Raw genomic sequence first — 23559 nt, forward strand, 5'->3', positions numbered from 1 at the left:
TGCTGCAGTTCTGCACTGAATACTGTTGAGGTTGTTAAGCTGTGACCAGCACCTTTGGTAAACAGAATCAGGATAAGGTGGATATTAACCATTCACTGCCACACAGTGTGAATATTGCCTTGGGGGGAAAAAAGGAGAGCTTTAAACGGCCACATCAGCACATGGAGAGATGATGAGATAAGAGGGTTTGTGGTTTAAAAGGAGTGGCAGAGTTTGAGAAGGGCACTCCTTTCTGCAGAGTTGTCCAGCTCACCTTCACCACCACCATGGCTTTCAACGGCACCTGGAAGGTTGATCGCAGTGAGAACTATGAGAAATTCATGGAAAAAATGGGTGAGTGCTGGCACACTCTTTATAAGCTGCTTCTGACTATTGAAATGTTTCTTAAATGAAGACAGGTGTATTAATGTCAGAATACATTTTTTTTTTTTTGCATCAAACTGATAATCGTGTGCATTTTTCATTTGAACAGTTTTATTTTTTATTTGTTCTCATTCATCATTCCAAATTATAAGTGATTAGCCTTTAGACAGATAAAACTTCCTGTCATTGCTCAGTCTACTGAAACTTATTCCATAGGAATTAACGTGGTGAAGAGGAAGCTGGCTGCTCATGACAACCTCAAGATTACCATCACGCAGAATGGAGACAAGTTTAATGTCAAGGAAAGCAGCACTTTCCGCTCCATCGAAATCGACTTTACCCTCGGAGTCAACTTTGAGTACAGCCTTGCAGATGGAACAGAACTATCAGTAAGTTAAAGTGGAAGCTGGTTTCACTCACTTTAGACCTTCAACCTTTGAGCTTTAACAAATTGTGCCTCTGTTAGCTAAGCCAACAATCCATACATCAAGCCTTGACTTTTCCAAACACTTACTACCACATATAGTCCAATCATAAACCTGTCAAACAGCGCAGTCCAACTTTGGACTTGTGCACAGTATTCCCCACCTAGTATTCAATTCCTCATCGTTGTCTTTCAACTCTCAGGGTGCATGGACCATGGAGGGAGACACACTGAATGGAATTTTCAACAGAAAGGACAACGGAAAACAGCTGACAACAACCAGAATCGTCCAAGGAGATGAACTCATACAGGCAAGGCTGAATTCCTTCATATGCAAATTAAGAGTCCCAACCCCAAAAGCCTGGGAAAGCTTTATAGAGATTACACATTTACTGTAGCTTCAGTTTACATAAAGTTTAAACAGCTGTGTTTATATAGATAGTCTGAAAAATGTTTAACCAGACGTAGAAACTATGAAGTTAAATAACAGTTATATTTGATTAATCTTTCTCCAACAGAGCTACAACTATGAAGGCGTGGATGCAAAGAGGATTTTCAAGAGGAGTTAGACCAACTTAAAAAAATTAATCTAAAAAAAAAAAAAAAAAACTGAAGTGACATGCTCAGGGTTGCATACAGTATTGTGCCAAATCATCAACATGTAATTCATCATATTTTGATACCTGCATTAATAAAGTCATAACTGCTTATTATTTTGTGGGGGATTTTTTTTTTCCTGCTTTCTATTTGTCCAAATGATCATCTGTGGAAGTTTGTGCAAACTTAAACACACACAGTCAAGTGACTAATTTAGTAGTGATACCATAATTGAAACTTTATTCAACAATGAATAAAAATAAATATATATTATCTACAAAAATATAACGTGTAGACAGGTTTCACATGTTTCTTTAAACTGATCTGTACAGTCACGAAGCATTCGCTGAAATGTCAGTAACTCAACTCAGCAGGCCGAACGCACAGATCAGACCAAACAAGGATTCAATGAGGCATCCCGAGCCCACGGATCAGGCCGCATCAGCATGTAACTTATCTGATAAAATTAGTAACGTAATGTGGAAAGTTCTCTTTGTTTTTTCTGTGTTAATGTAATACAAATAATTAGGTTGCATCATGGTATGTTTAGCCCAAGATAAAAGACATGGACTGATGCAGTGCCAACTGTGACGCAACGTGACCCAGAAGAAAACCAGCTCTTGTCAAACATGCCTCTGGAGTAAATTCAAACTTTAACGGAAGGCTACAGATGCAAGATGTAATTGTATTTACACAATCGCAGCACAAAACATTAGTTTAGCAGTGAGAAAAGTTTGAGGGTGAACTGCTGAGTTTGCCGCCTGCAGTTGTGACTGTAGCATCGAAGTCTGAAGGGGCTCTTAAGAACAGCAGGCCAACCTCCACATAACATGTTCACACTCACGAGTGTCACATATGTCTCTGGTAGCATTGCCTGTTCTTAAGTTTTATCCCGACATCATCTATTTTCTTTCATTCATCTCTTTTATTCTCTAAATGTGGTTCACTCACAAAAAAAAAAAAAAAAACACATTTCACTGAAAGTGTCAAGGCACTGTTGATACAACTGAAGACACTATGTTCAGAATGTAAAATTAAACTTGTGTAAAAACAACATTAGTGTTATCTTTTACAGATGAAGGAAAAAAATTACAGGTCAACGCAGACAATAAATGACATTATCATTATAAAGAAAAAAACACTCTACAGGTGAGACAACATTAAGGTAATCTGGTTATTATTCTTGGACTGAGCTTCAGTTCAACAGAAATTTAGCTGTCCACAATTCTTTCATTTGAATATATAGGATATCTTAAAAATAACAGGGATTTATAATTACTACAGCACAATCAAGTTTAAAGGCAGTCTAGTAAATGTCATTATGTATTGTATCAGTAAGAGATAGATTGGACTGCCTGAAAGTCCAAGTCTCGCTTTTTCTTGAATTTAAACAGTGTAATTAAAGCATGACCAATACAAGTAGAAACACACAAGAACAGAAATGACTAACAAAAATTTCAAATGTCAAGTTGGACCAAACGCGACATACATACGCAGCTAAATGTGCTCAGTGGGAGGAATAAATACCCGGACAAAGGTTACTGTGAACAGATAAAAATCTAAAGTGGAAAAATATGTGCATATGTCACAATGATTATGAAGAGACTTGGCAATATAGTGAGCTGAAAAAAAAAAAAAAAAAAAAAAATATATATATATATATATATATATATATATATATATATATATATATATATATATATATATATATATATACACACACACTGAGGTTTGAAAATGTGCATACAAAATAAAAAAGTTTTTAAAACACCAAAATCTCCATTTAAAGTAACTTTAAAATAAAATTTCTCAGTGAATGCATAGTATGTCTTGGACAGTTTGTTTTCCAGCACATTGTTTGTATTATACATTTAGATTCAAAATGGATGCATAACATGATATTCTGTATTCTTGTGTGAGCAAGAGAACAACATTCAAGTGTTTAAAAGGTTACAAATTGCTATTTGATGACTCTGTTTTATTACAATTACATAAAAATCAATCAGAATGTTACGTTTGCTGGAGTCAGTCCAGGATTATCATGCTCATGCTTACGCTGTACAAACAGCTAGTATGACTTTGTAAAGGCCACATGCAGGTTTCGGAACGTTAGTCTTATTATGAACAAGGATACTTGTGTGTTAAGTAGTACGGTCAGCAGTTACATCAGCTATATCAATTACATTGGCATTATTATTAAAATACCTGGAAATACAGACCTGCATTTAAATCTGTCTACTTTAAGAGGAAGACTGGAAAAAATTGTTTTTGACATCACTGTGAATTACAACAAAAAGTTACACGAATCAGCAAAGTTGAAGACAAGAAAACACAAGGTCGCATGTACAGTGGTTACTAGATAGCCTGAGGGCTGCCCTGTAGAATGAGTGACATGGCCAACAAAACCTACATTTCGCTTGCTGCCCAAAAGTAAAAGCAATCATCCAAAATAAAATTTTTTGATAAACCAAGTTGCAAATTTTTAAAAAATGACACAAAATGGGCTTTTACTTTTCTCTTTTTTTAGTAAATTAACAAATTATTGTCTTTTTATACAGACTTTTATTTTATTTATTTATTTTTTACAGCAAAGGACTGACTGGTACAGGGCAGCCCACAGTCATTCATTAACAAACTAATGTTGTAAAATAACTGATAACACTCGTAATGCACCAGTAAATAAATAAGAGTAACTGTTGTGGTGTCTATTTTCTGGTGACTTAAAGCCCCAAAGTGTGCATAAAACTTTTAAGGTGCCCAGAAATATTTGAATAACATTTCCAATCTTACTCCTTTGACAGGTTTAAACAGATTAACTGCCTTTAACCTGATGAGGCAAACCTTTGATTTTATTGTGTAGAATGACATCATAATCTGATAAACGTATCTTCAGCGTATCTTTTCATGTTAGCATGCTCTCATTTGTCATCGCACTCCATTCTTTTAGGTTTGTATAATTACTGTACAGACCACAGCACATTATCTGTGGTTCACCATAATCTCTTGTGCCTTAAATATATTTGTATAGTTTAACTTCTGCAGCACTAGTGCACAAATTAAAAAAAAAAAAAATTTTAACTGACATAACGTGATAAAAATAATGATCTAACCTAAAAAACTCTTAGTGCAAACTGAAAACAGGGTTTGGTTCAAACTAAATCTTCTTGCAGCAATGCTATGAAACAATGGAAGATATATGTGATAGTTGATAATCCATCTAGCAATACATAACAGCATTTAGAAATAGGTTTTATTTATGTGACAAGCTTGCATAAATACGTTCCACTCGGTTTGGAGATGTCGTGGCTTCCTGACATATTTCCATTCTGTAAACTCTTTGGCATCCTGTTAATACTGCCCATCCATGTAAACAAAACTTACCAAGTTACACTCATAAAAAACCACGTTCATCCAGTCCTTTGGCTGTCACTGGGTTCCATTTTGCAGTGGGTTTATTGCTATTATGGCCTGTGAAGGAAAAAAAAAAAAGAGTTTTCTTGTAACAAAAATGGTTTTTATGGCAGTCATCTGTCACTGACACACCAACAAAGAAAACAATGAGATATTGTCATTTTGTCCTTTCCAGTAACTTATTGGTTTTGTTTGGAGGCTTACTTGTTTCAGGTCTGGCTTTTGGCACATCTTGTGAATGTGTGTCATTGTTATCTCTCCGCTCACTTGCAACTGCTGTCCGTGGCACCGTGGCAGAGAGGACAAGAGGCCTCTGGTTGTGGTACTTGAGACGGTATGTTTCCGTCATACAGTTATCCACATTAAAGTATGTTGTCAGAGAAACCTCTTGCGCAGGCACTGCCTGTTCCATTCGGCATCCAGTTGCTCTTTCCTCGCTTTCACACGATGATGGGGTACTCCTTTCTGGGTCAGAGCCTGACTTGGAGCTTGCATCTGAGAAGGTTCGGAGGCCCGACATGTCAGGCTTTCTGTGAGGACTGACGTAGGATGTGGATGGAAGACGAGGACTTGATGGAAAAGGTTCTTGGAGCATCCTGGGACGAAATACGGGGTGACTTGTTTCTCCTTGGTGAGGAGTCCGTTGGCTGGGTCGAAGATGAGGCAACCCTGTTGTACTGAGCTGACGCTGGGTGTTCAGTTGATGAGGTTCTGCAGTCACATTGCTGGGAGGGTGGTATGGCAGGCTAATGTGGGGACACTGAGAATCAGAGGCTGCGGCCTCGCTGTTACTGGAGAGGTAAGTGCTTTCTCTGTCCTCGGACTCAGAGAGGGCGAGATCATCAGAGCTGTTCCATTCTGAGCTGCTGGTTTTTGTAATGTGTCTCAGGTTTGTACATTCTCCAGTGTGCCCTCTACAGTTTGTCATTTCCTGCTGCTCACTCTGCATGCTGTCTGAACCAGAAGAGGTCCTCTCTGAAGAGCCCGCTTTTCTGGAGGTACTCGATGTATACTTTGCTTTCCGTCTATGAAAAAAGAGAAAATTAAATAACATAGAAATACTTAAATTCATGTATACTGTCTTAAAGCGTGACTGCAGTATGTCACACATATTGTCATGAATGTAATTTGGATTTACACATAACAACAACACACATCAAGGTGCAAACTGATGCAGTGCAAGTTTCCTACAATTTCTCAAGCATTCAAGATCTACAACTTGCTGGCTGGCCTAATCACCATAACCAAAGCAAAGCTACTCTGTCATGGCACATGAATTTTATTCTGAGATATATTACACAAATGTACATTTTCATCTCAGATATCACTGCTTTTCAGTCAATAAAATGTCCAGGAATGAAGCTCAGCATTTGGTCTGGCTTGCGTTTATCATCAGCTGAAATTGGGGAGGAGAAACAAAAGTTTTGATGGCAGCAGTGCTGCAAAATAATCTCCTCTAGTAGTTATGCACACATTCTTTGATGTGGAGAGCAGTGGTCGCAGGAACATGTCAAGTTTTCAGTGGTATATTGTCTTTTAGAATAGTTGTCTTCAGGTCTTCTCTTCTATTTCACTTAGCTCCTTGCCTGGTTTCCCAGTTTAGACTAATTGTACGATGATTAGTGCAAAATAACTCATCCCTGTAATATCACACAGTATAACTAAAGATTAATAATCATTAGTTATTATTATTCTCTGGCTCTCTTCCACAGCATGTCTCTCTCCCCTCAGCCCCAACCGGTCATGGTAGATGACTGGCCCTCCCCGAGCCTGGTTCTGCGGAGGTTTCTTCCTGTTAAAAGGGAGTTTTTACTTCTCATTGTCTACATATAAATATGCATATAGGTGAATCAAGCCAGCCAGCAAGTTGAAATAAATAAAAGTGACCCTTTATTTGTAAAAAAAAAAAACAAAAAAAAAAACTGAAACCATTTTTACCTAATTCATAAGAAAAGAAACTACCTTGAACACGGACTGCTCTTTTGATGTGAATGTGAAACTTGATCATGGTTCTTTCCCTGAGGTTTGGGTTGATGTTTACCTAAAAAAAGAAAAGAAAACAATAACAGGATCAAAACAAAAAAGATAAATCTGTAGAAGTCCTCTTTTTTAAAAAGTTAAAATCATCTAAGGATGATGCAATTCCATTTTCTTAAATTACTTCAGCAGACCAAAACTGTACAAATATTCAGACATGGAAAAACATTAAGATAAGACACAAAGAGTACCACAACAACAACAACAACAGCAACAAATCTGCTCTTTCTTTCTTCCTCAGACAGTGCACATAATCATGCACTGTTGCATACAATAAAAAAAAAAAAAGTTAATCAAAAGTCAAAAGTAGGACGGCAGCAGAGAGAAAAATCATTGGTCTGACTCTAATATGCTGCCCTCTCCGGACACAAGGTGGCAGCAGCGGACAGTTAATCTCACAAGACTTTCTCACAGCTGGATGAATCAGTCAGCAAACTCCCTCCATGCACCAGCGCAGCAAGAGGCAGTGTGGTGCTGAATTCCTTCCCTTTAAAAATAGATGTGTTATTTTTTTCTTTGCTGTTGCCCTGGAGAGGTCCATGCAAGGATAAAAGCTTTGGCTGTTGGTTGGAAACACTGGCTCTGGATGCGCATAGCCTCGATTAAGTATCGAATGCAGCACACTCTAAGCACAGCATGCAACAGAAAGATATTTATGACAATGCCAGCAGCCACGTCCAGCTGTGCTATCTGAATGAGCTTTGTGGGATTATCATCAGATTAATGCCTGTGCAGAGCTGACAGGGTGAAGAGGTTAAATAAGCCAGTCGAAGCTCAGAAATCAACCTAGCCCATAGAAGATGAGATGAAGAAAGAAAGAAAGAAAGAAAGAAAGAAAGAAAGAAAGAAAGAAAGAAAGAAAGAAAGAAATAAAGAAAGAAAGAAAGAAAGAAAGAAAGAAAGAAAGAAAGAAAGAAAGAAAGAAAGAAATGACTTTGTTGCTTGGGGATACTGACACCCATCCACAATGTATGTTTCCATACATGCCTATTATATAAACTGGACCTCTTATACCCACTATAACTGTTACATAAAGCGCATGCATGTTAACATACTGCCAAAAATAACATGACTAATAGCAGGTTACAATTACACACTACATTTATTACCAGCTTAGACTTTTACTGTGCCAGGAGAACCTGCGGAAACCCTTAAAATCAAGGAACTTACCATTGTGTGGAGGTGAGGACATTATACTGGATTTTGCATCGCCTCCTTTTTGGTGCTGCTGGCTGAAAATAAACGACAGCAATTGAGCATGTTTCCAAGTGTAACAGCCAGCAAGTATTAAAAAAAAACCTGAAGCAACAAACTTTTATTCTCTTTTGGTCAAATAATGCACAGCAACTCAGAAAGCACCAGCAGAATGGCAGAACCAGATTCAGATACAATGTGTGCTCAGGTCTACCTAAACTCTAATGCCCCAAAAAGGTGATTTTATAACTGGAATTTAAGACTGGGATTAAAAGGCTGTGATTAGGCTGGAATTATATTTGCTGTATAATTGCTGTTTTGAACCCTGTTTAGTTGATTCAGTATACTGTCAAGCCTTTAAAAAACTGAGGTTTGAGTGTTTTAAAGACTTACATTACATTCAGACTTTAATGTGGCTCTCTAACTGTGCCGTGTATTTTTCAGGACATGACAAAACTGTACATAAAAAGGCTGAAAAAATTAGTGGTCCTCCTTCCTTAAAAGTTAACTGCATTTTCAGCAGATAAACGCAGACATCTAAGATGCATAACCGACCGCTGAAAATAACTATAAATAATACCATCATAATGACCAAATTCAAACTGATAATTAATAGATACATCTTTGAACATTCCTTCAGAGCATTACAAAAATAAAACCACTGATGCTTTAACAAATACCCTCCATCAATACCATTCATGGCATTTCATGGTTCTTTCCCTGAGGTTTAGGTTGATGTTTACCTATAAAAAAAAAAAAACAATAAACAGGATAAAAACAGAAAAAGGAAAAAAGTATGTATCTGTACTCTCAGTTTATAAACCTCTTGGATTTGTAAACCATAGGCAGAGATTTACAGACCAAAAAGCAATCAATTATGGAGAAAATTCTCTTATTATTAATTTACAAAAAATAGAGCATTTCCTGCTACTTGCATCCTTCTACATAAGAGACATTTAATAAGACAAACCACTCAAAGATGGCTGCCTCTCACTAAAAATTGCTTGTTATGTGCACAGCCAAAAATTTTTTTCTAGCTTCCAGGTTTTGCTTATGCATTGCACATATGTGTCTCCTGCTGGCCTCCTCCACACATTCACCCTTTACACCCTTTACAGTCGTACATGGGAATAGTGTAATGAAAATAAACTTCCATTTATAATTATAAAACCTCCAAGGAATAAAAAATAATGGGGAATGTTTGCAGTTAGTGTCCTGTCAAAGGTTTTCAAGGTGTCTCTTTTATAATGACAGTGCTCACTCTGGATCCAAATGGACTGAGCCAGACCTACTCCAGCTGGACTTAGTCCAGGTACACTGCAGTGAGCTGCATCCATCTCAGTCTATGGAGAAAAAGCTTTTTTTGTCTGCAACACAGAACGTGACTAGTGGACAAGTGGAAAAATTTAGTAAGTGGCAACACCATATCTAGCTCTCTACCACAGAGAGGCAAAGGTTAAAAAAAAAAAAAGAGTGGGCGTGACTATGAAACAAAAACTTGCGGAAAACAAAGATGGCACAAGCGTTTTTGTTTTTGTTTGTTTTTTTCCAGTGAAATGCTGCAATTTATCATACACTCATCCGTCTGACATGTTTGACAGAAGCACCTCAGAAAAGCTACCATTTTTACATTAATTTCTTTACATAGCAATAACTGACTTTAGATAAATTTTTAATGCTGCATTTTATTTGTTACTGACTTTGTCTATTGCCATTTGCGTCTGCATATTTATGTGTTTCATGCAAAATCGGGAAGCTAGAGACGAGGCCTCCCACCAAAATACCCGGTCTGCTCTGATTTGTCAGCTCCACAGGCCTGAGCTGGCACTACACATGGCACATCAGCTTTAAAATTTAAGAAATCCTCTTATTAGATTCAAATTAATGCACATTTTCCAGTGCAGGATGAGTCATAAACTTCTTTTTGTTTTCCACCTTTTGTCATTGCTGATATAGGCTCACAGGTGCCACATAGAGCAAGATATCTGAAAATATGAATTCATGAAGACTTTGAGGTTTTTTATTGAGAAGTATTTTTAGGCATCAGAGTGTTCTTTTATCACATACACTGTTTTAGAGCGGGCAAATTCACAATAATGTTTGCACTTAAGTATTTCTCTGATTCTAGAGATCTTTGGATGGTGCATCATGAATAAATTACTATTTATCTGCAGAGCTCCTAGGCAACTCACTGCAGGTAAAATCAAAATGACATTATCCATATGTCATAGTCACCACTTCATTCTTACCTTTGCAGCAGCACCTCCGGTGTTGATCTCTGGTCTTTAACAGCAAAGCCATCGACCCCAGGAGAATCAGGATTGGTGGAGCCACTGCTGAGTCTATCACTGCTCTCATAGCCAGACTCTGTCCTTTGGATGGTCCAGGTATCACTACGCAGCAGAGTCTTGGGGCCACCCTTTAGTTTGCTGCCCCTCTGATAGTTTGCCCTGCTCTCTGACTCTACGGAGCTGTGGCTCTCAGTCTCAAGCCGCTGCTCGTCCTCATAAATTGTCATTAAACATTTCTGTTTCCGATCTTCTCTAGTTCGAACGTATTCCCGCTCACGATCTCGGCTTTGCTCTGTGTGCACCCTTTCCTGTGATTGAGGCTTACTGCACCGAGGGCTGTCATGCTGCTGCTGACGTCGCTGCTCTAGTTCATTCAATACAGTGTCCACATTTAATACCTCCCGAATAGGTCTCCAAGTAGACTTAGACTTATTGCGACTTCCACCATTCCCACCTTTTTCCCATTGTTCGTGGGTGCCATCCTGATCATTGTGACCTGGGGAACTATTAGTTTTCCAGCTATGCCCACCACTCTGTGCACCAAAGGACTGTCCATGTGGCTCCTGAGATCCTCTGTTAGAATGGTTAGATGGCTTCTCAGTACGTGGGTAGCTTTTTAATTTTTCCACAGGAGGCCCCGGCCCATTCTCTGGTGGAGATGAAGATCTTGCATGCGCCATATCTAAGAACAGTAGACACAGATTATTTTCAGAATAAATAATCAAACGTGACCTCACGAACTTATGTACTTTGTAAATTTGTCTTTGTTTTCATGTATTTATAATGTTGCCCTCATAACTACAGCATTAATTACATGCCATGCTCTACCTTTGTGTTGTGATGGTTCAGTTCTTCGATGCCCTCTGTCCTTTTTTGATGTTTCACCTGGCCTCTGCAAATTCTCCATGAAAGGTTCCTGAAATTTGTTAGGACTGCCAAGGGGATGTTTCACTGTTGAGGAAAATAAATGAATCAAATGACAGATCAGTGGCTGCTCCACGATACAGAAATTATACTGTTTTTACTAATAATTTACTGAATATTTCTGGTTCTTAAACAACTGTTTTTGAGGCATAGATGGCTAGTAAATAACTGCTTTGGGCCATAACCTACCTTTATCTGCAACAAGCAGGTGTATGGTGTGTGAATGTCAATGACGATTTCACAAAAGTATGTTTGAACAGACACGTTAGTTTGGGCTAGCAGGGCTAGCTGTCATGGCCCATAATAAAAAACAAAACAAAAAAGAAAACAAAAATAATAAGTAAAATGAAAAACAAAAGAGCTTCAAAGATTTTTATATCTGAACTCAAGACTCCAGCCTACACAAAACAGAGGATTATGATAACCACAACTCTGCAGCATCGTAAACATTTTGACAAATAGAAAATACGATTACCCTCTCAAATTTGTACTTGCACTTCTAGTAAGGGACTCTTTTTATTTCCAGCAGGATGTTGGGGATGTGGCCACTGGCCACTGTCTATAGATGTTTCTCGCATGACATCGTAGGCACATTAGACTTGATACAACCACCAACTGCAAGGGGAAAATGTACAGTCCCCCTCCAGTTAGCAAGCGGTTCCTGGAGGTTACTGACTATTACTTGGTGAAATCAGTCACAAAGAGGGTGCTGCACCACAAACCTCCTTGTCAATGCTTTGGTCACTAGCAAACTGCCGTGATAGCCTGTAGTTTGCATGGAAAACACTGATTCTCATGATGATACAACAGTGATGCGATGTTAGTCCATTTTCAGTTAAAGGCTGTAAATTCATCCACGGGGTATGTCTTACTCGTGGAAATGGATCCTTTTGCATTTTTCTCATGCCATATAATTATGAGAATTCATCACGAATCACGTAGACGGCATTGCATAAGAAAAACGTGAGAGGGGCCACTTTCATTATAAAATCACAGCACATATAAAGTACACAGTAGCTGCACCATTCTGCCCTTGTTTCCTGCCAATGGGGAAAGAGACGAAACAAAGAACAGATGCTGCATCATTAACTTTGGTAAAACACACAACTGCTGCCACGTCTGCCCACCCCGTGGTGTTTCTTTGCCTTTGTAGCAAGCGGCTCACAGTGAGAAACGTTCACGGATGTGAACTGTGAACATCTGGCTATTAATGAGCATGATCACCTAACAGCCTCCACTGTCCTTTACTTTTGCCACTCAATTCTTCTCTTAGTTACATCGCTTTTTTGCAGCATTGTTTTGTTCTTTGTATATGTGCTGCACTTCAAGCAGTGGTTTCGTTTTAATTTTTTTATCAAGAGCTACAAAAGGGTTAAAACACAATAAAACTACAATTATTTAGAGTGTGGTGAAATAAATATTCTTAGGCCTATGCGAAGAAAAATTGCAAATGTCGTGTGCATGCAAGGCTGGATGTTACAACAGCAGTGAGTAACAGCAATGAGTAAGCTGTCATATACTGTTCATGTACCCTAATGCTGGCATTGAAGGACTTCTACTGTTATATCAGATCTGGAAAAAGTATATGCAGCACAACTGCCATTTAATTAATTAAAGCATATTATATCTCGTGTCCTGAAGCGAATTTATAATGCAAGTATTAAACCACAATGCAATTCTTGGTTTGCTGCTTTTGTAAGAACGAGCATAAACTACTGTACAGGACAGGCAGGTAATCTCTCACCGCTACAAACTGCACATCAAAATAACTTCAACAAAGAAAATATCATCATATTCAGTGAAAGGACCAAAAAATTTAGTCATCTGTGTGCAAAGCGAATACATCAACTACTTACTTGGAGTGTCATAAAAACAAGAATCCTGTCCCATGCCAAAGTATCTGGGCTCCACATTAAAGCAAAACAATCCATCTAAACAGGAAAGGTACCATTGCCAAGAACACAAGCAGATAAATTAATGGAGGGAAACATCGGAAATGTCCAGGGGAGGAGTGAGAGCTGTAGAGCAGGGGCATGAGTGCGTTTGACCACAGGAGCGGGGATTAGGGAGGGAGGCGTGGGTGGTAATCTGTGTGCAACAGAAGCATCATCCTCATGTCAAGTTCAAGCCAGCACACAGGCCAGGACAAGCTTTCCGCCTGGGGCACCATCCCCATGCAAACCATAACTGTGGTTGTGATCGGCTGAAATCACTATTGTCATAGATACTGAAACAGCTTAATGTTAAATTTCACCTGATGATACTTTCACTATGAGTCTTCAAATGGTGAAACAGGCCAGGATCTTTGGAAAGGATATTATCAGACAAACTGAAATGGATCAGCATTCTGATCCCTATCATGGTCTCTTAACGTGCAGCTTCATTTTACCTTAAGTTCCCAGAAATGCCAAGGATAATCTCTATGACTGCAGTCTGGCGGCAACTAACCACCACTCTTACCCAAAAGTCACTGCATAAGTGTAAGGTTTGCTTAGATAAATCATACAGTAAAGAAAAAGAAAGCACACTGCATTTTTTTAATCTAAGGAACAGAGAGAACACAATGCATCCTGCTCTGAAAATTACATTTAGCCCAATGTTATGCAACTAAGGGCTGGGATGCAAACAAAATTCCTTTAGCTGGCTAAAAATATTACATATCACGATGTCAGAGGATTATTTTAACTCCCTACTGTGCATCCAGGTAGCCTCTAGAAAGCTAATGTGAGCTGTGTGTTAGCAAGCTACTGTAGTAAGTCAAGGCATTTTCAAATATAATAACAGCTTTCTCAGTTATCCATATTTGGCTATAATGCAAGTTGCATACTAGCAAAATGCTACAGCCTCACACTGACATTTGAATATCACTGATAAAATGCTTGCTGCTAAAACAGGCACAGGGCGCACGACGTGTCACGATCCCACAGTTTTTCTATTCTTTTGGCTGAATCTGTCTGTATGCTTCTTTCTCTTCTTTATACAAATAAACATGCAAAAACTTAGCTGTGGGTTCTCGGTTCTGTTGGCTGTGCACCCCACTACACAGCATCTATATAGGAATTTATCAGATTTATATGACTGAGTTGACACGGAGGCGCCTTTGTGCAATCCAGACTCAATGGAGAGCCATAAATAGTTTTCCCCTTCCATGTGGGTGGGAATTAATTGCACTCTGTGCTCATCTGAGAACCTCTGAGTTTGTGAATGTGTGCGCACATGTGTAAAATTTCCCATATCCCATTTTATTGAGTGAAAACAGTTAAGACTCACTTGGATATTAGCTGCCTAATATTACCTCATTCTTTTCACACAATCATCAGTGCTTCAGTGAAACCACTTTTTGTTTTTGGAAAGTCTGTATGGACACTCCAAGCTCACAAAGGTTTTGTGGTCATTTATCACACTTACTTAGCTGCAAATCCATGGTGGGAATCTGCCATTCCCACCACATCCCAGAGGTGCTGTACTGGATTGAGATGTGGTGACTGTGGAGGCCATTTGAGTGCAGTGAACTCACTGACATGTTCAAGAAACCAGTTTGAGATGATCTGAGCTTTGTGACATGGAGTTATAGTTTTTATACTTTTTTGTTTTTATGTAAGCACGAAATACCGCAGCAATTTCCTAATGTTGTGAACCTGTTCACCCATATGGCAATAAAACCTTCTGATTCTGATTCTGATAGAGCGTGTTGGAAGCAGCCACTAGAAGGTGGGTACAGTGTGGTCATAAAAGGAATGGACATGGTCAGCAACAATACTTAAGTCAGCTGTGATGTTTAAACAATGCTCAGTTATTACTAAAGGGTCCAAAAGTGTGCCTAGCAAATCCCCTAAACCATTACACCACCACGTCGTGAACATTTGATAGAAGGCGGCATGGATCCATACTTTCCTGTCATTTACACCAAATTCTGACCCTACCATCTGGATATTGCAGCAGAAATCAAGACTCTCCTTAGATAAAGGAATGCTTTTCCAATTTTCTGTTGTCCAATTTGGTGCAAGTTGATTTCCTGTTCATAGATGGCAGGAGTGGCTGTTGTGGTCTTCTTCTGCTGTAGCTGTTGTGTGTTCAGAGATGCTCTTCTGCATACCTTGGTTGTAACTTGTGTTTACTTGAGTTACTCTTGCCTTCCTATCACCTTGAAGCTGTTTGGCGATTCTCCTCTGACCTCTGATATTGACAAATCATTTTCTCCCAGAGAACTGCTGATCACTGGATATTTTCTCTTTTGTGGCTCATTCTCTGTAAATCCTTGAGATGGTTGTGTGGGAAAGTCCTGTTTCTGCAACCATGTCACGGTCAATTAAATCATCTTTTCTTCACCATTCTGATGCTTGGTTTGATTTTCATCAGGTAGTCTTAATCATGTCTACGTGTCTAAATACACTGAGTTGCTGCCAAGCGATTGGCTAATTAGATATTTTCATTAACAAGTTGTCGAACAGGTGTACCTAAAAAAGTGACTGAGTGAAAGTAGACGTATTTGATTTATTTCACTAATCATATCATGTTAACATCATTAGGACTGTCTTATGATAGGGGGATATTCTAATATTGGTTTGCAAATAAACTTCATGTGTGTCCATTTTTTGGCTAGTGGAAGGTTTTGTGTTGCAAATTTGCACCTGAAGAAGAAAAATGTCTTTATGTTTGAAATAATGCAGAATGTAACCATGGTATAAACATATTAATTCACTCTTATGTTGCGTTAATTGTCCCTAATCTGATTCAGGTTAGGTCAATCTTTTAATCTCATAGACTTAATGACAGTATTATTACTGACAGCGCAAACAATACATTACTTGCATTCTCAAACTATTATGGGCAGGATAATTGAGGTTTGCTTTTAGTAGATAGTAATATATGTATATGAGCATATTTTTTTACTGTAATAGTAAGAGTTAGAGTTTGTAAGGCCTATGTCTCTAGTGATAGTAACTGGAAGATTGTCTTACCGTTCATGTCACCGTTTACTTGGGCTTTGTAGCGGGGACACATTGTCGTCTGCCTTGGTGCATCTTCATTAGATACAGGACTTCCCTCAGGATTGGTGTAAAATAAAAGGAGCGGTTGGAAATGTCCTCTAATGCATTTAGAAGCAACATCTTTCCATTTAGACCCAATCTGGGAAAAAAAATAATAATTCAGTAAGGGCATGAAATACAGTAACAGGTAATAAACTTTTGAAAAAAGTGGATTAATAGCAGACATCCTGACCTCTTTCACAGTTGCATCATCAAAAAACATCCATTTTGAAGATTTGGTGTGATAGGCAAAAGCTGAGTAATGCTTGCTCGCAAAACAGATCATCCCCACCAGATGTAGCTCACTCCGTTTAGCATTTTCATCAGTGACTCGGTTGAAAAGCTGAAAGAGAGCAAATTGAAGTTTGATCGCCACATATGATTTTCTGCCGGATTCTAAATCCTATGAAAATATCATTTATTTGTGTGACTTCTATGGCCAGTTTAAAGATTACAACATACTGACCTTCATTTTTATGATATTAAGTGATACAATTGTTGAAATTTGGCAAAAGGCTTTGGATATGTGCATTTATAAAAGATGTTTTAGCACATCTGACAATGTGTAATGTGTCTTTTTTTTCTATAATAATCTGATGCATTCCCATTTGGTATCTTGTTACTGGTAACTCCATTCAGCCTTTTTAGCTCTTACCCCACACAGGTTCAAACGTGGGCTAAGTGACCTAATGATGTCATCGGTAAGATCAGACTGCTCTGCGTCCCATACAAATCCAATAGTCACAATCTCTGGACAGTTCATGAGGACACGACGGATCTTGATGCTCTGACCACAGTTGCTCTTCAAAATAAGAAGAAAACATTGTATCTATGTGCAAATAAGAACTTTGAATCCTAAAACTGTAAATAATGTATTTTAAGGATAAAAACAGCTGCACTTTGTAATTTTGGGAAACAAAATGATGGACACTGTTACAACGATTCAAAATCTGCTTTGAAAAAAGTACGTTTGTATTTAAGATGTGCAGCAGTAGGAAATTTGACTTTCTGATGGGCTGCTAGCTTAGGCAAATATGTTGGCTTTTCTCTGTTGAATGTTTTGTAATGAGTTTATTAGCAAGACGAAAAAATATTAATAATTATGTTGTTAGTAAAATATGTTACAAAGACAATATTGCAAAGTGCTAAAAACAAAGATACAGAAACCGGTAAGGGTAAATGGCAAAGGCAAAGTTCTTCACTCAAAGTAAAACAGGCATTAAATCAACAAGAGAAGAATGAAAAACAAGACACATGATTAAAAAAAAATTAAACAACAGTGTGTAAATAATACACTCACGAAGCAGCTGAAAGGTCTGATTTGTTTAATAACTTGACTGAGGCTAACTGCTCCACTTATATAACACTCACTGAAGCAATCTCACTGCTGGAAACACAGAGAAAAGCAAACTTGAACTTTTCTTTTAAGTTGTTTTAAGCAAATTTCCCCAAATATCAAAGTAGCAGCTTGTGGCTTTCTCTCGTTCTTTCTCTCTCTCTTTCTCTGAGACCAAAACAAAAAGGTGAAATAAAACAAAATGAAATTAAAGTGACTTAAATATCATCATCAGAATATTGCAAAGGCATAAAGTAGCCAGAGAGCATGGGAAGAGAATGGGCTCAAGGGAACAGAGCGCCCAGCTTTACCAAACTGATGCACACTGAAAAGGAAGACAGCGGCAACAAATACAGATGAGAGAAAAACAGTGGATAAGCCCTTACCGCTATTTATATCCTAACACTAGTCTGGCATCGTCTCCTTCCGGTCGCTTCAAGTGCAGTGTCACAGCAGAAAGCACAGAGTGTACTCTGCACAGTTGCAAGAGTCATTTTTGTGTCCATTTTAAAGTATCATACTAACTGTTTAACTGAATGCCTAAATTATTCATTTATAGCTGCCTTGAACAAATCAGCATTTGGTAAAGATTGAAGGTTGTTCTGACTAAACGGCAGAACGGGGAAAAAATAGCGAGCCACCAATCTGAAAGAAACATTGTCACAATAAAAGGAAAATGACAGTAAATCTGGAACGTACCGGGCAGCTTCGGAGGTCACCTGTGTTGTTTGCTGCCTGCAGCAATTCTCCAAACATGTCTGACCTTAGCCGCTCGCCCTTCCCCAACATGCGATCAACCTGTTGGCTGGGTACAAAAACAGAGAGTGCATCAACTAATGCTGGAATATATTTTGTATCCTTTTGATTTATAATATTAAATAACAGAAAATGTGATCCAGCAACTAATATGAAATGCTTATTGGCCACTTTTTAATGTAAACCAAAAGAATAAATTTGTCACAAATTCTGTATTTAAGCAGATAATAATTTTCAGTTTATGCTGTTTATTATTAATATGTTAGTATTATTTATTATTATTTTTCAGGTTGTGTATTTTATTATCATTATCATTATTGTTATTAATGTTAACAATCTCCCCTTGTGTCTTTAAACAGGGTGTGCAGAGTCCAGGAAATACCTCTCAATAAAATGTAATGATAAATCAAACTACAGCTACAGCTAAAAATCCCCTTCAGACACATGTGGAGATACATAAAAATACTTTGCCATAAAAAAAAATATATTATACCCCTCTTCCATCATTTAAAAATGTCCGAATCTGTGACTATGCAATTATTTTTTTATTTCAAAGATTCAACTAGCAGGTAACAAGCTGTCTAATACACCTCTGAAAGATGAATTGACCCTGCAGATAAGTTCAGAAGTCACAAATCCTGCCTGAAGGTACACACATTTCATATTTATAATTTAATGTGAGTAGAGAGAGAATTTGAAAACAATCTTTCCATTAAAATTGAATAAATGTTTTTTGCACACACATAGTGAAGGTTAAATATACAAAGGAGGTAACAATGGCTAACTTTTTTTTTCAAGTGGAAGGCTTCAGACTTAGTAACCCCCCTGAAAATGTTAAGTGTTGCCACAGTATTAAAATTTCAAATTTGATACAGGCTATATTTCAATAATGAAAACCCAAACCTTTAGCTAAGTGCTCAATATGCACTCTAAAGGAAAATCTGTCAGCCACCCAAAGAAAAGAAATCACAAAAAATTAAGAGTCTTCTTTTTAAAAATGAAGACTAGAATAATGCAAACAATAACACATATTTATCATTGCAGCTCAGCAGTTTGTATTGGACAACATTAGAGCTGCATGTGGTCAGCAGGTGTATGTATCCATTCACTTCCACAGTTAATTAGCAGGATATTATTTAGCAATCATTTTGGGCATCTTAAGAAATACAGAACAGGTACTGGTGAAAATTTAAATTGTGTGTGTGTGTGTGTGTGTGTGTGTGTGTGTGTGTGTGTGTGTGTGTGTGTGTGTGTGTGTGTGTGTGTGTGTGTGTGTGTGTGTAAAAATTTTTATGCATTTAATCCCCCATTTGTGCCAGAGAAGCTAATTAATTTTCTTAACAAAAGTAACTTAAATTTCTTTAATAAATAACCATTTTAAAGTCATTCAGCTTTTCATCACACTGTCTTTTAAAACTGATGTGGCGACACGAGTCAACACAGCCGATATCAGCCGATACTGATGTTCAACCTTTATTGCTGCATTCCTAATATCCATGACGCTTTGCTTGATTCATTTGAAAGCACAAAGACATTTATAATTTTATAATATAATTTTACAATTTAATAATATTAGTAGCTTTGAAATAAATTAATGCAAATGCACTATTAATTTTCACAGCGCATTAAAATGAAGTGAGAAATCTATGGAAGCTTGTTTCTGCCACTGAAAAGAAATTGCTCTCAAAGTCAAAATTTGGAGATTATAACCCCAAATTTTGACTCTGACAGCAATTTTTTTTTGACTCATAATAACTCACAATTAGTTAGTTAGGTTCGGCTTCGGTTTTGATTGATTACTAAATTTCTAGTTTAGTATTCTGTGTGCTTTCGCCTGATTTTTTGCCATGGCAGTGAATCAAGTACTTACCATAAAGCAGTAGTGGAGACATAATGTACTAATTCTGTGAATGGGTGTGGGTCTGAAGATGCACCACAACAGCGACACACAAACTGCAAAACGAAAAGTGTGCATTATTTTACTGTTTCAAATTTACAGTCTAGCAAGTTAGATGCATATTTCTAGCAAGAAACCAGCCCTGCATCTAGTTATAACAGATGCATGACTCTTTATTATTATTTTTATTTGAATCATTTAAAATTGTCTGATTTAAAATGAAGCCCTTCTGTTGCACACAACAACAGTATTGTATAGTTTTTCAATAACACGTGGCGGTTTGGACAAGATTTCTTACCTGCTCATAAAGCATCATTGCAAACTTCTGATGGGTGATGCAGGATTTGGATGAGCAAGAATCAGTCGCTGTGTCTGAAACTATGTGTAGATGAATTCGCTCCAAGATGTTCTCCTGTTATGTGTGAGAGCAGATACAGCAATAATCATTACAAAGAACGCAGCACAGGTGCATAACTGCAAACACAAAAGCTGAAGCGATAAGTACGAACCAATCAGTAACAACTAACTTAAGCATATATGTGGTACTTACACTTAACTATGGTGCTCATGCTGTTATGTACTGTTCTCACATTTGCACATAAACTAAAAATCATAAAGCATGAAAATTTGCAAACAGATGATAAAATAAACTCTTAAAAATTAAACAGATGTTTTAATGAGTTCAGTGATATAATAATAAAAAGTCCCGAACAAAATTTTTTAAAGGGCTAAAAAAAATACAGTCACACAGTAACATTATTTAATGTTCAGTTACTGTGGAAAGGTCCACTGACTATTATTTTTGATTGAAAAGCAAAAGGCACAGTGTCAACATACAAAGCACTCAGCAGCATCATCCATCAGGCCAAGCTGGAAGCGTTGCTCATCCTTAAAAGTTGCAGCAAGGGCATTACGCAAGCTGTCAGAGGGGAGCACCCGCTCTCTGCTCTGCTGAAACTGGCTGAATATACTCTGAAAAAGAAAAAACATCATTAGTTACATAATTTGTCATTAGTTAGTTTGTGACGCCAGTGTTACAGTACAGTACAGTACCTGGAGAGAACTAATTTAAACTAAATAATGACTTAACGAATTAACACTAAATCTACCTTTAAAGCACAGAAAATGCAGGCATCACCGAGACAAAAGTGACCTGAGAGCTGCCTCAGACTTCTCCTGAAAATGTCCAGCTGCCAAAGCACCTGTGAAGGATCAACAACCACACACCTAATAAACTATGGGTATGAACTGAAAGGCTTTCAGAAGCTTTCTGCAGTAATTTTGAATTATGCAGAAATTCAAACTTGATTAAAAAGAGGTGTGCACCTGAACAGCGCTGTTTAGGAAGCAGCTGTTCTGCCCGGGCTCATTCAGCAGGCCTTTGGTGAGAGCGAGGGACAGCATGCTCCCAGGCTGGTAGGATTTCTTCAGGCCTCCTCCAGGTTTTTTGAACATCTTCACCCATGCCATGGAGTTATTGCTTGCAGCTGAAGGAAAAAGCACAACTTTTTTTTTTGATCCCACTGTTCCTGTCTTGTTACCAAGTAACGATGCTACTCTAAGCTAGAATAATTTAATAGGTAATCAGTACTTAACAAAATAGTCCTAGCATAATACTGTTGTAAACAAAACATGCACCATGAAAAACTTATAGGCACCAACTCAAACACATCACCACCTTGATTCCTGTAAAATTAATTGCAGTTGCATTTAAAGTCTAGTATACCAATAGTAACAATATTTATTGCACACCTTAATGGAGCCCCTGCATCAAAATTCAATGAGTCTTGGACAGTGTTCATTACATCACTACTCCAAAGGACTGATTTGGTCAGGCAGCAGATGATCTTGTGATCTACCTTCTCCAGAGTTGGTGGGAGACTTGCTGCAGTTGGACATGTTGGAACGTGGGAGATGGTGCGTTGGTCTGGCCATGGGCTCCATCCATTTCATCCCCACGCACCTCCGGAGCGGACTGTTGAAAGCATTGTCAACATCAGCCACAAGGCAGCCTCAGCCATGTGCTGCTCGACATTGAACGGCAACTGGACAAAATCCGGGGAAGGCAAAGAAAGGTGTAAAGATGCAGCAATATTTTTAACAGACAGAAATATTTTTCAAACATTTGCCTATTTATTATGCAATTATGAATTAATTCTCAGAAACCATCACTATTCTTAAGTTTAAACACCAAATAAAACACAGATATAAGAAGAAATAAAACAATAATCCAGATACACTTTTTGTATGTTTCTTATGTATCGTCCTCTTTTCAAATGATCCACTGCTTGTCTTTGGAATAGCTTAATTTCTTATGAATACGGTATAAATTTTTTTTACAACGAATAGCTACATAAGGGCGGTAATATTTAACATAAATCCTGGCTGTATACTTGGCACAGCATTTAATTTAATTTAAATCATCACCAAAAACATCAAAAACACATAAGTGAAACACGACATGTGCACGGCATGTATATGTCTATACATGGGAGAAGTTATTTTAGTATATTATTGATATGCTAATTTTGAAAGTGAGATACACTACATATGTAATACCTGCTCAAACAATATTGATTCCGGGCCATTCATTTCATCCTGAAGTCAAGTTTAGGTTACAAAAATCACGGATGTCATACATATTCTAACGTTTCCATGCAGATATAAAGCTTCAGTGGCCACATGTGTTTGTACCAACCCCCTCTGACACCATGTGATGCCTGTATAGGCCTATACGTCTACATAAGCGCCCCTCTTTGCTGTCGGGTTCATGAAGAGGGCATGCATCCTCCTTTATTGAAGGGAATTTGTCGACCTGATCCTTGGTCCTGTGCTTTCCTGCGGTAACAACCTCCCCACCCTACACCCAACAACAACAACAACAACAACAACAACAAAACATCGACGCTCCCATAGGAGACACGCTGCCAACGTTACAAAGCCTCGTGCTGTAGATTTTACTGTATCTGGGAACAGCTCTCGGTCTGCCACTGTATCATGAATATGCCGCAACTTGCATCCATGCACTGGGAAAACAAGCGCTCTCCTACTCTCACCTTAAAGAGGAGTCGGATACTTGTCTCTCTTCTCCGCTGAAGGCGCAGAGCGGGCAAGCTGTCAACGCAAAAATCCCACGACTTCTCGGTGAATCCTGCAAATAAAACTGCCCAGAAAATGACTGCAGATACGTCCAGCCGCATGTAACGCACTATCCGTGCAGCACTCCCAACCCCTCCGACACGCACACAAGCTGCAGCCCGAGCCCTGCTTGGTAGCGCACACACCGCAGGACAGTGTTA

At 38.2% G+C, this 23559-nt stretch overlaps 2 protein-coding genes across 2 annotated transcripts; one reads left to right on the top strand and one right to left on the bottom strand.

Annotated features, from left to right (window-relative positions):
• The first annotated feature begins 212 nt into the window (after nt 1-212).
• LOC115786463 (fatty acid-binding protein, intestinal) lies at nt 213-1418 on the top strand. Its single transcript, XM_030738617.1, has 4 exons — nt 213-333; nt 580-752; nt 991-1098; nt 1306-1418. The coding sequence occupies exons 1-4, from the start codon at nt 267-269 to the stop codon at nt 1354-1356; spliced, it is 399 nt and encodes a 132-aa protein (XP_030594477.1). The 5' UTR covers nt 213-266; the 3' UTR covers nt 1357-1418.
• A 1711-nt stretch (nt 1419-3129) lies between these two features.
• On the bottom strand, nt 3130-23481 carry usp53b (ubiquitin specific peptidase 53b). Its single transcript, XM_030749566.1, has 17 exons — nt 23317-23481; nt 22120-22305; nt 21587-21747; nt 21370-21462; nt 21098-21232; nt 20559-20672; nt 20234-20316; nt 18307-18412; nt 16927-17073; nt 16465-16614; nt 16203-16371; nt 11146-11268; nt 10276-10999; nt 8003-8064; nt 6758-6836; nt 5000-5820; nt 3130-4852 (listed from the first exon to the last, which is right to left on the bottom strand). Exons 2-17 carry the CDS (start codon nt 22211-22213, stop codon nt 4776-4778), a joined length of 3138 nt encoding a protein of 1045 aa, XP_030605426.1. The 5' UTR covers nt 22214-22305; nt 23317-23481; the 3' UTR covers nt 3130-4775.
• Nucleotides 23482-23559: the final 78 nt, after the last annotated feature.

This window comes from Archocentrus centrarchus, chromosome 1 (genome assembly GCF_007364275.1).
Source record: "Archocentrus centrarchus isolate MPI-CPG fArcCen1 chromosome 1, fArcCen1, whole genome shotgun sequence".
In the NCBI taxonomy this organism is placed as follows: Eukaryota; Metazoa; Chordata; class Actinopteri; order Cichliformes; family Cichlidae; genus Archocentrus; species Archocentrus centrarchus.